Raw genomic sequence first — 15362 nt, 5'->3', positions numbered from 1 at the left:
CACATTATTCTTTATTTTTACTGTTTTCCACATTTTAGAATAACAGTACAGACATTAAAACTATGAAATAAAACAAATAGAATTATGCAGCGACCAAAAAAGTGTTAAACAAATCAAAACTCTCTTATATTTTAGATTCTTTGCCTTGATGGAAAGGCAAAGGCTTTGGAAAGAAATTCATACATAGGATCAACTTCACTATTTATATTTGTCTAAGAAACTAATTTCAAGCATTTAAGCAGAAGCCTTTAGATTAAAATGGCTTTTAGAGAATGAGAAACACAGAACATTCAGTCAGGTGTCCAAACTTTTGACGGACGATGCGTATTTAAAATCGCTGATCAGATGACTCCATATGAAACCAGTAACCTACTATAATAATAATGCTAATAATAATAATGTTAGGACCACCCATACACATCAGGGGGTTAATAATAAAACCCAAAACAATAATAATATTAACAATAATCTTTATTTCTAAAGCACCTTTCAAAGCAGTCAGACAAAGTGCTTTACAGGAAATAAAACGATAAAAATCAATAAACAAAAATGCCAGACAAACTGTTAATAGTCTGATTAGAAAATAGAAAATGAGTAAAAGCAGCTGAGTCTCATATTCATGATCCAAAAGAGAAAAAGCTTCCAGAGATGTGGAAATAAATCTGTTCAGCCTGCTGGAGGATCTGGAAGCTTCATTCATGTGCAGAAGAGTGAAGTGAGATATCTGCCTCTTGGGAAAAAAAGTGCAAAATAAAACATTGCTGGTAATATTTTTTCCTAAATGGATATATCAAATTTTGGAAAGGAACTCTTCAAATGTCTTAACGCAATTAGGGATTAAAAAATAAATACAAGAAATCAACAACAGTTTGATTACAAAAAATATGGGGAAAAAACAAAACAAAAAATATATATTACAGTATTCATGTGGATGGTTTATTTATATTTATTTTAACAGATACCAGCCCTACCGTCTGTTATATTGTATCACAGCATTTTTGCTGATGTTAGCAGTTCTACCAATTTGATGAAACTGATAAACTGTAAAACTTCAGAGATTTCTACAACTAAAAAAAACATAATCACAACTTTATAGTGATTTTAATGCAAGTACAGAGTTTTATATGATGGATAGCAGTGATGAAACATCACAAGCTGGGCCTTGATAAGAGCTGGAGCACACAGTCACTGTCCGGACTCTGCCTGGCTCAAGCTAAAGGCCTGATCCAACTCTGCAGGTTTGTTGCTCTGAGTCCGGTTCGGCTCCTTCATGTCGGCGGCCGGAGGTTCAGGTTGGTTTGCATCCGCTGTCGTCTCCTCTCCATCGCCTGCTGCTTCTTCAGCTTGATCTCTGCCGCCGAGCATTTCCCCCCCGCTGCCATGGAAACGCAGGCAGGAGGTAAAGGGGCTGCAGCAGGTTTCTGGGAGATTGTCCCATTGGTCAAATTACCTGTCAGGTGATGAGAGCAGAGACACCAAAATCATCCATGTGTCCCCATGCTAACACTTTAGCATACGCCATGTTGAGTGATAGTAGCTCCATGCTAACACTTTAGCATACGCTATGTTGAGTGATAGTAGCCACTAGCTTTATCCTAAGTAAGAAAACAGACATTTTAGTAACAAAAAGTTGTTTGTGGTTTTTATTATATGGCCTATACATTAATAAAAATGAAATATCATTAAGTCAATCTAGCCAATACTTATTTTTTAAACTATTTCAGGTGAGAAACCACATATGAGCAGTGATTTTTAGCCATACAGTCTCCCATCGCCCACCACCTTCACTTCCTATGGAAACAGGGAAAGTAGTCCCTGATGGTTCAAAACAGTTTGTTATTTTTGTGACATATCTTGTAAATTTTAACTTTAACAAGACTTGGGCGTGTAACATTTAAGTTACACGCCCAAGTAAACATTTAAGTTTACATTTAGCTTTAAAGCTGCTAGGTCTTGTTTTCTCACGTTGAGATAATGCTAGTGGCCTACAAATCTGATTCCATTCCCTGTAACTTTATCTAACATGATGGACTTGTCTGTCTCTTCTTCTGTGGTGTTCATACCAGTGAAGAACACATGAAGAAGTAGCTGAATAAGAGCATCAGTCCAGACTTTATTTTGTTCTGCTAGGCTTTCCAAGTATGAGGAACTGCTGTGTCAACATTCGTCCCCTTATACCCATAACACCTTGTGTTTTTGGGTCATTTCCTGTAGTTGGTTAGATTACGTTCTCACTCCTAATGAACCGCACCGCAGTTCTCTCGTTAGAGGACTGAGACTCGCATTCTCAGGCACCTTGGTGCCGTTATTTTGTGCCACACAAATTTGAATGGCATCATTCTTATCTGACCAAAAACAACCAACCTAAAGCAAAAAACTCTGCCGAACTCAAACAAACCACTCCGAACATGCTCAGTGTGATCGTATCCTTACCTTTGTTGGTCACTGTGGCCAGTGGGTTGTTTGGCCTCTTGAAGGTAAACTGACTCTGATGTTCGACAGGTGGCGGTGCAGCAGCTGACTGGATCCCACTCCTTTGCGGATAGGTTGAGCCGTTTGTTCTAGAAGTGCTCTTGGCTTGCATGTATCTGTACGAGTCCTTCCCAGTATCGCTCTGTAAACTCGCTGTACAGTTAGATCCATAAGTCCCAGCAAACAAATTCCCAGCTGGTCTACTTGAACCCGAGGGTAGAGATGTGGGTGTTGGTTTTTTGGGAAACGACTGCGTACAAGTGCCTCCTCTTCCAAAAGCAGACTGTGGATTGGTTGGAAGATGTTTCAGCTGTTGGTTCCTGTCGTCCCAGGCTCTGGTGGAAGGAGCCGGCGCCGCTCTCTGGTTGACTGTCTGCCCGACCGGCGGCGTCTGTTTGGTGGGAAGGATCTCCATGCTCTGGGCTCGGCTCTCCAGGTCTTCGCACATTTCGCACATCAGGTCGTCATCCTCCTGGTCATCCCAAACCGAGTCCGACGAGAAGAAGGAGTCCAAGTCTTCATCCAGGAAGTCGTTGTTCCTGAGCGGGGCAGGGACGGCGGGTTCCTCCCTGTGCTCAGTAGGTTTATGGTTAGAAACTGCCTCAGGTGCAGAGGGTTTCATTAGGTAACTTTTAGTAGTTTTCGTAGCTGATGCGTTTGAGCTAGCAGAAGCAGACGTGTTGTATTTTGCACATGAGTTAGCGACAGAAGTCTTTTGATGAAACTGTGATTCCTGTGGATTTGACTTGACGACGCTTGAATGACGTGTTTGCCAGTTAAGTTGAGAACCAGTCTCCATGGGAAGGCCTTTGCTGGATGAAACCCGACTCTGCGGTGCGTCCGCAGCTACGCCGCGATCCGAGGCAGACTTCAAGTTTGTTGATGCGTCTGTCAGAATCCTTTTGACTGGGAAATCAGGATTAGCTTCCAGTTTGAAGGTCATTCTGTGTTTCCCATTCTCCTTCTCCACTTTAGAGACAGCTGATTGGCCATCTCCGTTTTCTGGTTGACATCTTACAACTCGATTGTTAGGAATATTCACTGCCTTACCCCTCTGATACTGTATTTCACAGGAGTCTCTCTGGGTTGAACAGTGCTTTGGAACGGCAAAGTTCTGTGGATTTTGGGTCATCTCAAAGATTAAAGAGTCATTTAGCAAATCGTCGTTTTCCCAGTCGTCCTCAAAAGCGTCGTCCACTGAAGTGCCTTTGGTGCGTGTCGTGGAAACACTCGAGGTGCGACGATGCGAGGGACCGGAATCTTTCCCAGAAACCTCTCTGGAGAATACAGTGGGAGCAGGTTTTACTTCTGCAGATGGAGCGATCGAAATCTGACTTAAATTTCCATTTAGATGTTGGGTCGGCCCATCGAACAAAAAATCCAAATCATCCTCCATATGGTGATCCAGGGGCAACTGGACCTGGGAATCTCTCACAGTCGCTGCATTTACAGCTGGCTGAGAGGTTTCGGGAATCAAAGGCGGGGTTTCGAAATCCAAGATGTCCCCTGAAAGAAGCTCCAGACTTTGCTGGTGGATATCTTCAGCTTCGTCTTCATCTTGCCGAAACATGTTGAAGTCAAACTGTTTGGCCAGCTTCAACAGGTCGTCGACTCCGTTTGGCCTGTGGTAAAATAAAACAAGTAGCTTTTTGAAAATATGTAGATTGGATACTTTCAAATTTTGAATTTTAGTCTGTTTTCTTTACAAAGAGTTTACAATAATGTGGGGAAAGAAAATCTACATTTGTTGCCAATTTTCTTCTTCCAGTTACTGAAAAACAGCATGTTAGCATTTCTAGCATTTCTCCCTGAAACTAATGGGAACTTTTATCTGCACGCTAACCAACTAGCTTGCTATTAGCAATACCCAAACATTAGAATGAGGATTGGCAATGATGCTGGCATGTTGCTTTTGGTTAGTTTAATTGCAAATATAGAATGTAGTTGCCTGGTTAAGAGATTAAAGCTAAAATGTTTAAGGTCAATTAAAATCCACAAAAAAGAATAAAAGGCTAAAAGACTGTCTTTCAGTCCTACCAAGAAAAAAAGGCTGAGAAACTGAAGCTCAGTCTGGGGTCAAAATGTCTACATACCATAAGCTCTGTCCCAAATAGTTTCATCATCAGAGCTTCATGACGGAAAGTGAAAACAGAGTTGGACTGTGTTGTCGGTCTGTTTAAATACCTTGGGGATTTTTTCTTGGGCCGGGGGTGCTGGACGTCTGGAGTGCAGGGAATAGTGGCGCTGTCTCCGATCCACTGCTGTAAGGTCGGCTCCACCACCTTGGGCCTGCCGTGCTTTAGAAACACACGTGACGACACGACAGTAAAACAACTACATGGCGTTTACTACATGGTTGTAAATCCCTTAATGACTGGGTGGCCGTTGCTTTTCATGACTACACTTGTCCATTCAAAACCACTTTCTGATCGGAGCTGTGAGTAGGAACACAATAATGCAGGAAAAAGAGTCAAAACAGTCATGTCCCATTAAAAATTATTATGTGTGATCCCACCAGAATCCTGAAATCTTAAAAGTACAGTACTGTACTGTGTGATGTTATGGGACCAGACATCCAGCATGCATTTAAATCTCAATTTAAATTCCTCCCTTCACATGCAGTAAATAAAGTTTATTATTATTTGTTAATTTAATTGTTCAATAATGTGTTTTCCATATTGGTTGAACCACGACAGTGAATAAAAAGCTACATGTATATTTTACAACTCCGTGATCACCAACATTGTAAGCAAGGAGGTCACGGGTCAGAGCCCTGTTTACTATTAGTTGCTTGCAATGTAATGTAGTAAAATATGAGTAAGTGTGTGCAGATTCAAATTTGCCTTGGTTCATATAATTGTGAACAAATATAAACTGTCAATCTCAGAAGTGTTCTGTCAACCATGCAGTTGTCACCAACCTTAGGAGCGATCCTGCTGACGATCTCTGAAATGTCCACAACACCGGTGTTGGTGTGTTTTTTGCCTCTTTTACCTGGAAGGAAACACAGAGTCACCACGCTGTACACATCCAACATATTGTTAAAGCTACAATATACAACTTTTTGTCTTTAGACAGCAAGTGCATTGTTAGTCCCGCCCTGTTAAAATTTGATTTAGTTTGAGTGGTTAAATTGAATCCTTTTACACAGGCCATTTCGGACTAATCCCAGTCAACACAAAACTGGACTTAGTCTTTATTGGCTCAACTTAACCCCCCAATAAATTCCCTACTAACTAAACTACATCATGAAGAACATTACTCTAACCCTGAGAAAACAAAATCATGAAAACCTGAATAACACAGGACCTGACAAAATGACAAAATGATGACACTTTAACATCTGAATGATAAACTTCCGTTTTCTAAAATGAATAGGCCTGTATGGTGTTGTGGAAACAAACTCTTCAAAACCACGTTCAGCATCATGAGACGACAGCTGGGGGTTTACCAGGTCTGTTGGGTGAAGGAGAGGTGGCATCCCAAATGATGTCCTGCTGAAACTCGGACTCGTTTTGCGGCGACTCTCCGGTGAAACCTCCAACATATCTGGACCTCGGCACTCGGGTCGGGGTCTTGAAATCTGGAAGTGAAGAAACGCACACCAACTGATTCTGACTGTGCGTTCACACTGCGAGCAACAAGTCAGCACAAGTCCATTAATTTCCCACAGAGCTGAGCGACCTGGGAAACTTCAACAATCAGATTTCTGCACTTCCTTGTTTCTCTACTGATGTGATTTAGTTTCATGAACAATATTTTTGCCTGACAAGAGCAAAATGGAGTTGATTCCAGCCATTGAAAGCTTCAGTTCTCTACAACTTTTATTTGAAAGACGACAGGAATAAACGTCTCAAAAATGAAGCTTGGAGAACAGCTGCATCATTAAAGCAGCTCACCAGCAATCTGAGATAGATCGCATTTTGAAAGTAACTATTTCAACCCGGTTAGCAGTCAAACAGCCCTGAACATCAGCATCAGAATCACAGTACAAAGATACACGGCAGACAGTTGACTGTACATATCATTCTACACAGGCAGCATTCAGACGTTCTGTGTGGTTGCAGCTGTAGACAATTCAGGGAGAAATTTCTCCACACAAAATGACTTCAGGGGCTGACTGCTTGTACCACTTTTCTTCAATTTATATCAATGGCCGTTTTCCCCACAGCAGATTTCTGTACCATAACACAGAGGTGCGGTGTGGAATATCTGACATGGGCCTACATGCCCAAATTCAAAGTCATAAATCAAGGCTGAACTGTCTGCTTCCCTTGAGCTCATCCTGCCTTATTTCCACAGAAGATCAACTGGTTAATTTGACTGAAGGAACTCACGGTAAATTTAAGCATAAAAAGATAGGATATTCATGTAAGTGAAATCCTCTTTTCTCTTGCTCCCTGCCCCTCCACAGGGAGGTCAGAGGTCAGGGTCTGGAGCTGGTGGGGGTTCAGCCACTTGCTCAAGGACACTTCAGCAGGGCAGACAGTGGACCTGAGGACACTGGCACTGAATCAGCTGTATGGAGATGTACTGGTGGATCTCTGGTGGATCATTTAGCTTAAAGAAATAGTTCTGTGAATTTATAATAACCTTCATGTGCATTTCTGCTAATGATCAATACTAACTACAGCTGCTTGTTATCAGCCCCAATATGTTCCGTTATCATATGGAGAGGAAGTCACGACAAACTCCATTCAAAAATCTGGCAGGTTAATGTTGCCTTGCTTATGGGCATAACTACACAACTTCTGAAACATAACTTATGACGTTTTATGAATCAGTACCATCGTCTGTTAAATTCGGCATATGTATCATCCACCAAGCAGTACTTTATTTCAATAAAATCTCAACTTTTATATTTGGTTCACACTGCTCGCTACCGCCATCCACGGTGTATTTTGGTGGAAGACGACTGTACAATAAATAGGTGAACACATCATAAAAGTTTATATCTTACCGAAATAAGCGCTTCTTAGTGAATTTTAAGTATGCCGAATTAAACAGTGAACCCTGATGATTCACAAAAGGTCTTAAGTCCTGTTCTACGATGTATGTTCCATCGCCAACATGCAAGGCCGCATGAAATTACCAGATATTTGAATGTAGTTTGGAGTACCGTTCTCTCCATACAAGAGAGCGGAACGTTATCAGGGCGTATAACGTTACCCAACAGACTGGGAAGCCAGGTAAATTAAACACATTTGGCGACTTAAAATATGAGCTAAACGAGCAATCGGACAGTAACGTCACTGACCTGCCTGGTGGGACTTGGGAGACTCGACAACAGCAGCCGGTGTCGGTGTTTGCTGAGTTTGTCTGAAACTCCGACTGAGCCGGTTTGCTTTTGGTTTTGAAGGACTTGTCGGACATTGTTGGAGCTGTGTGTCTGTCAGACGAGACGGAGGGTTTAACTTTCTCCGGACTTCGTTCATATTCGCCGGTGTTTCTCCACTACTCGTCTGTTAACGATGTACCAGTGCACAGTTTCTCTGTATCACTGGATTGTGCTATTTACACTGTATTTTGTTATAACTCGGGCCAGTCTGCGGAGTTTTGAACGTCCCGCCATGTTGTTATTCCCAGAGTTCCATTCGAGGGCATGTTGAAGAGCAACAAAGCTGCACGAATGCTGCGCAGCATTCACAAACCAGACCGCTGTTCCAAAACAGATATATTTCACATACAGTATATAGAGAGCCTAAGTCCCTCCCCTTCCGCTGTCCCCCATGGGACCTTATTTCGGAAAAAATATGTACGGTAGTCAACGGCGAGAGACAAATAATTGTTTGATCCCGTTTGAATTGTGCCATGACTTACACATATGATGTTTTGTCAATTTAAAAGATAATTTTGCAAGTCAAGAAAGTCGCAGTTTGTTGTAAAACAGTACAGTAACGTTTAGTTTTGTGTGAAACCGCTCAGTGAACTACATCTCTCGTCTCGCACAATATACGTCACCAACACCAACATGGAACGAAACATAGGAAACACACAGGCATCGCGTTAACGTTAGCCCCCACTGTACTAAAACTATCCTAAACCAGTTTAAATCCATTCTTACTGTCTACCTTCCAGGTTGTGTATAATACTCCTGCTATCTGAGAGGGACTTAGCTTCAGCGGCTCTGGGTAGCTTGTGGAGAGAGGAAGTTACGTCACTTGCGCGACTTTTGGGTGTGTAGTCTTTCTAATTACGTATTTTTACAGTCTTATAGTTCAACAGTTTTACCACAAACTGCGACTTTCTTGACTTGCAAAATTATCATTTAAATTGACAAAACATCATATGTGTAATTCATGGCACAATTCAAACGGGATCAAACAATTATTTGTCTTTCGCCGTTGACTACCGTACATATTTTTTCCGAAATAAGGTCCCATGGTGGTCCACCGGAAGGGGAGGGACTTAGGCTCTCTATTCACATATTTCAGAGATGTTTAAAAAATAAACAAAATGGACCAAAAACTATTTGAAATATATACAATATTCAAATAAATACAGTCTTCCTACTTCATGTGCTGATGACAATATAAACTACTGCAAGTATATCCAAAATATATTTTGGCCAGTCAAAATAGGCCTATATTTTGAATGAATGACATCTACATGAAAAAAATATTTTTTTTGTAAATTTAGAAACAAATTCAAAGGTGATTGTGCTTTTCAAAATCAGAGATTGTAGTTTTAGTTCAGAAATAATCTGATTGGTTGAAATAAACCTCAGTGGGCGGAGCCAAAGAACCACAGTTTTTCAGTGAAAAAGACAAGAGGTAAGAGAGGAGGAAGCTAATATTATGAAGCCTAGCGCTCTGCTGCTAACTGAAAAAATACAATCTATCCATACTAAGTTATCTAGTTAGCTAGTTAGCTAGCTCACCTTCAAGTTCAAACTAGCCATACTAGCCTAGCGCTATCTAGGTAAGCTAGTTAGCTAGCTGCTGACCTTCTACATCATGAATGAATAAATGAAATAAGTTATATATTTTAATTTATATTTTACCTCAATTCCTTCTTTGCCATTCAAGTTTGCCAGTTAGCTAACTTGCTAACTGTGGTTCTTTGGCTCCGCCCACTGAGGTTTAACTCAACCAATCAGATTATTTCTGTCTCCAGAGCCGCTCTGCCTCTGAGAAACGTTTGAAGAACTAAAACTACAATTTGCCACAAATTCACACAAATATGTCTGCAATACAAATCATTACAGAACATAGATATTAACAGTTATTGCCAGTGATAGTTGCAATTACAGCTGCAGTTACAATTAGAATCATCATAAATATCCATCACACATGCAAAGCAACAGAAAACCCCTGTTCATTTTATATCTCAGAGATATTACACATCAAATAATCAGATATGTGATGTGTTTAAAAGAGAGAGAGAGGGAGAGAGAGAGTGTGTGTGTGTGTGTGTGTGTGTGTGTGTGTGTGTGTTGGGGCGGCTGAGGCAGCAGAGGCAGTTGGCTGGTTGCAGTGGATGTAGCAGCTGACAGAAGCAGCAGGGGTTGTTTGTGAAGCTGTCAGTGAGATCTCCCTCCGCCGCCTCGCTGTTTCCCCAAAGGAAGGATTAGTGCATCAAAAACCTGCTGGGCCTGCAGTATATATAGACATTAATGTGCATATTGAAGCTGCTGCAGAAAACAAGTTTCATGTCAAAATGAGATACACGCCGTTTGAAAACACCCACTTGGGCAAAGTGATAGATAGGAGATAACTGATGATAACACTCTTATAGAGCGGATGCTTGATATATTAGAGATATTGAATGAAGCTGAAATTAAATGAAACTTTATTAATCCCTGTGGGGAAACCAGGTCGCTGCAGCAGCAGAGGATTCAGCAGGGAAAAGGAAAATAGAATATAAGCACACAAATTAAAAACAAAAAATGTAAAAACAAAACAAAACAATAGAAATACTGAAATAATAAAAGTAACAAAACAGTTATGTAACTTGCTGCCCACAATTTTAACACGTTAAGCAGACTAGTGTAAGACTAGTAAGACTTTAAAGCTCCATATTATTAAGTTTTCATGATTTTGTTTTCAAATCTCCTCTGTCTCAGGATTAGAATAAAGTTCTTCATGATGTTCTGCAGATAAATGTAGTTTAGTTCAAAGTTAAACTGAATGAGTTAAACTGAATGAATGCGAAGACTAAGTCGTCACAATACTGGCTCCTGATTGGCCGACAGCAGCGGCTCCTCTAATTCAAATGAGGTAAACCTGCTGAGTCGAGGCTTTCCAGTTCAGATGCTGCAAACTGGAACCAATCAGGAGCGAGTCCAGCTGTGATGCGTTTCCGAGTTAGTCTGAAACTGACTGGAAGAAGGGATGAATGTTTGAAAATGCAATAACTTTAAATTCAACCACTCAAAAAAAAACTGTCTTCATTAAACATCTTTAATCATATATGTATATAAATCAAGTAGAATTTGAAATCCAATAATACAGTTCCTTTAAGACAATTTTAACACATTAAGTACAGTGTGATGAACTTCAGGCAAGGATCTTTTTGGAAACAAACTCATAATATATTCTAGATGAAGACTGCAAAATCCAAGCGTCGTTCCCCCTCGCCCGCTGCGGACCGAGGTGAAAGCAGAGCGATTCATCAGCGTCCCGCCGGCCGACACACCGCCCCTCCACCCCACCGCCCCTCCACCCCTCCGCCCCACCACCACTCCACCCCTCCACCCCTCCGCCCCACCGCCCCTCCACCCCACCGCCCCTCCACCCCTCCGCCCCACCGCCCCTCCACCCCTCCACCCCTCACCCCTCCGCCCCTCCACCCCACCGCCCCTCCGCCCCTCGCCCCTCTACCCCTCCGCCTGGCTGCTGGCCAAACACAGATATGCACCATATTTCATGGCCTGTGCCTCCGAATAGAATCCCCCGCTGTTCTAAAGAAAACATTGTGTTTCGATGCACTGGAAGAGGAATCCGTTGCCGCGCTGTCAGGAAGGAAAAGGTAGCTACCTGGTTTTTGCATTACAGCGGCACGGGGGCTAAATGACTTTCTTCCCCCGGCAGACAGTGTCCTGCTTTGAAATGCGATCCGGACGCCGGTGGAGAGAGGGCCTCACCGCTTTCAGGCCGGCGGATCATAGCGCAGTGTCAGATGCTGCTCTCTAATCTCACCAATCTATCACTGTCTGCTTAGATGTGCCACAGAGCCTTCAGGGTGCTAACTACAGTATGAACCCTGATCTACAAGCTGCTGTAATCAAACCCCAACTCACAAACCACTGTGCAGCTACTGGGGGAGTCTGGACACTGACAAGCATTTTCTGTGGGGTGGGAACACACCGTATACTTCTTTTTATATACTTAAAGGGGCAATAAGTAAGGTTTTTACTGCCAAAATGACCTTAATATATCTTATCTGTTGATAGCGTTGCTGATCAATACGAGTGACTCAGTGATTACTTGGCCAGCTGCTGAGAAAACTCATTTTCCTGCCTGTACTCTGTTGGAGCAAAAACTCAGAGTGCAGAGAGTTTCAGGACAGAGCTACAGTATGGTGCCGGCGTTGATGTTTCAGCTACGAAAGCGAAAAATCGTCCTTCTCAAACCAACAAAACTAATGACAAAGCAGATTTATTGATGTATCAGCTCTTCAGTAGACGGTTCTGTTTTTATCTCTGCTCAAATCAGCCAGCTTACTCCTCTACAGTGTGAAAACGTGACTAGCCGTAGCTCAAGGGGACAGGAGGAATTCCTATTGGTCGCTGATTCACGTCGATAAAAGTCATAAATTACTTCATGCCCCTTTAAGATATGACACAGTTGTTTTCTTTAAAGTGGTATTTCACCGATAATTCACCACAACACTGTGACTCTCTGTAACTAAATGATGTTGCGCAAGACTGTTTGTAGTTGTGGAAAATGTGTGAGACAGTCCAGAACATTTCTCTACTTTTTTTGGTGAAGTGTCCCTTTAATGTCTGTCTTAATAAATGTCTTCATGACTGAACTGCTGTCCTCTGTCCTCTGTCACTGATGGTTCTCAGCCTGTTTGGATCACAGCCTGTAAAACACCGTGACGCCTCGTGACTTCCTGTTGGAGCAGGATTGTGAACTTTGACACCAAATCATGATTGTACTTCCATTTCTCAGGGTATTTTACTTGATTAATATATTGAAAGAAGCCTGAAGGCTGCATATATGAATCATTTCACAAGAGAAAGGATTTTATGACAAAGCTTACAAACATGGTAATACATTTGTGTAACAAACATGTTTACCTCCTATAAATCATATTGAAACCCCCAGAATCCTCTCCTGCCCCCTGCGTCCTGAGCCCAGGCTGACAACTATATTCTCCAGTTGTGGAAGTCATTGTACGATGTTTGAGTTTATTATTGTTAACTGCACTGTCTGGTATTATTTTCTATCCAGTGTATACAATGGCGTAGTCTTGGTTCAGTCTCCTTAAGAGCCTTCATCTCATTAAGCACATCAAGCTAATCATCTCTGCTAAGCAGATTTACTCGGAGTAGCTGCGTTCGGTTTATTTTTGTTTCCCCTGGAAAGTTTTTTCACCTCCAAGAAGCTGTCAGAGTTTCAGCTCTGATCCTGCTGCTGCCTGACAGGGAGAGAAAATGGTCATTCAGCAGGTATTTAAGGAAGGACAGGACGCTTCACTGGAAATGTTGCTATTAGACTGTAGTGTGTGTGGTTTGCTGCCTTTGAGTCCATTGGAATTTCACTATAATGGAAAAAATATCTGCTTTGTGACATTTATACGGAAACATTTTGCCTCAAATAGTGTCATCCGAAAAAAACCTACTAGGATTCAAAGGGACGGAGCATGAAGATGTCTAATTCAAACCAGCGAGCGGAGACACGGCTTGGTTACAGACAGACAAAGACCAACGAGGAAAGTCTTCTCACCAGAGAGTGTGAAGCATTTTTCACAGACAAAAATGTAAGCGTGTGGAACACGGGTGTCGAGTCTGACTGGGAAAACAGGCCACATGAAGCAGACAGACAGACAAGCAGGCAGACATGACATCATGTGCCGCATCCAGCGTCTTCCCTCTGAACCACAGTCGCTCCCAACACAGAACATTTCCTCTATCACCGTCCATCGGTGAAGCCTGAAGAGGAATCTCATCACCGCTCTTCAGCCAAGTCTCCAGAGCCGTGAGGAGTCCAGAGTCCGCAGTTTACTGCACAACGCACTTCAGATCTAATGTTCCACCAGTTCCCCTTTAGATTTCCACTTCAACACCCACTTTAATGTGTGCAAACGACTCCAGTTACTGTTTCATTACCGGCCTATAAATTCTATGATAAGTGGCTCCGTCAGATCCATTTGAACACTGTCCAAGAAGTCACCCACAAAGTGCCCACTTACCCCGCTTCAATGTATAGTATGCGTGTGTTTGGCCTGGACTTAATGCTGCATTTACTGCCACTGACTGGCCCATTGTAATCTATGTCAGATGGCTTCCAAGCGTTTTGTTTTGTCTGAAGTACAAAGGGGAAACAGAGCAGGACTCGGTTGAGTTTGTGCCATGAGGCAACAAGCTGAAACCATCATGTCCCGAGGTGCCAGCGGCTCCCACACCAGGCTGGAGCTGGGCTGCAGGCGATGTTTGCGTGCCCAGGAATCACCTTATTGTGGTGAGCGATTGAATTTCACAAGAATTGGTCCCATCGTTGCGGGCACGGAGAGCCGGAGCTCGTCCCCGATGGCTCCGGGTTTACACGGCACAAAACATCCATGTGATGAAACGATGAGGAGCGTGGAACCGTTTCAGACAGCAGAGTCGAACGCTGCGGATTTTGAAAGGAGAAATTTTTAAGAACTCATTGCTTCGACTAATAAATTCAAACATATACCAAGCTAATCTGTTTTCACTCCAAAGCAAAATATCCACAGGAATGCATTCGTTAGTAGATTATAGCTGCTGCAGGCTCAGCTGTCAGTGCACTGGGCCTGTGACAAACAGCATCTCCATGTATTTGAACATGCAATGGAGCAATGAAGCCAGTGGTCCAAAAAGTTCATACTTCACAAATCTTGCTTCCCAGGATTGCCAATACTATTTGGCTCATGTCAGTTAAATCTACTTCTGTGGCGACGCTGGCCAAAACTTCTCTTCAGAGGCTCCAGGGGCTCGGTGTCTGTTTAACAGCGCTGCTCTCTTCCAGCCTAATTTTCCCCTTGTTCCCCGGACACTTTTCATGTAGTCAAGAGCGGCCCGCTCGCTGTTCCAAAAGCAAGGGTTGTTTGGATTTATGGAGAAGCTTTACTAGACTGCTGGGAACCGGAGTGCAATCACTGCGCTGCAATGAAATCCTGAGATTATTCTGCCTCGGCCATAACTGGCTTCGTTTTGACCGAGCATGTCCAGACTCGAGATATTCAAAACAATTCGAGGAAATTTCTGTCACATATCATTCTTGCCTCACAGAGTCAAAAATGCTGTTTCCTCCATCTGCACAGCTTTTATAGACAAACTTCCTTAGACCCTTGAGAGGCGGAGGTAAAGTGTGCGGCCGCAGAGAGAGGTAAAAACTTAATGGAAATTAACTTCTCGTCCTCTCAGGACAGGAGAGGACAGTGTTTGTTTAAAGGGTCGCTTCCAGCTTGGCTTTTTAGATCTGCGTTGCAGCTTTCATATTGAAGACAGACTGTCTGCATTTACCAGTAAACAGAATCGGATGTGACTGTCCCTTGTGCAGAACACACCGACCACAGCCATGTTTCATTTAGCCACAAACAACATTCCCACCTGGCAGAAGGGACTGAAGTGAGACAGAGGCAAAGCTCACAAGAGAATTTATCTGGGCAACAAGGATTTGCCATGGAATCACTGTAAGGCTGCTGATGTGTCTTCTTGAGCAATGTTGGCCTACAGTTTTGCCCCAAGAAGTTGC

General features: G+C 42.6%; 1 protein-coding gene across 1 annotated transcript; it reads right to left on the bottom strand.

The window, feature by feature from the left end:
* Positions 1 to 1268: 1268 nt before the first annotated feature.
* etaa1a (ETAA1 activator of ATR kinase a) lies at positions 1269 to 7845 on the bottom strand. The gene is made up of 7 exons (XM_071917046.2): positions 7734 to 7845; positions 5924 to 6055; positions 5393 to 5457; positions 4657 to 4769; positions 3262 to 4094; positions 2434 to 3069; positions 1269 to 1450 (listed from the first exon to the last, which is right to left on the bottom strand). Exons 1-7 carry the CDS (start codon positions 7843 to 7845, stop codon positions 1269 to 1271), a joined length of 2073 nt encoding a protein of 690 aa, XP_071773147.2.
* Positions 7846 to 15362: the final 7517 nt, after the last annotated feature.

Source organism: Centroberyx gerrardi, chromosome 3 (genome assembly GCF_048128805.1).
Source record: "Centroberyx gerrardi isolate f3 chromosome 3, fCenGer3.hap1.cur.20231027, whole genome shotgun sequence".
Classification (NCBI taxonomy): domain Eukaryota; kingdom Metazoa; phylum Chordata; class Actinopteri; order Beryciformes; family Berycidae; genus Centroberyx; species Centroberyx gerrardi.
Note: the sequence above shows the minus strand (reverse complement) of the source record. Positions and strands in the feature narration are given on the sequence as shown.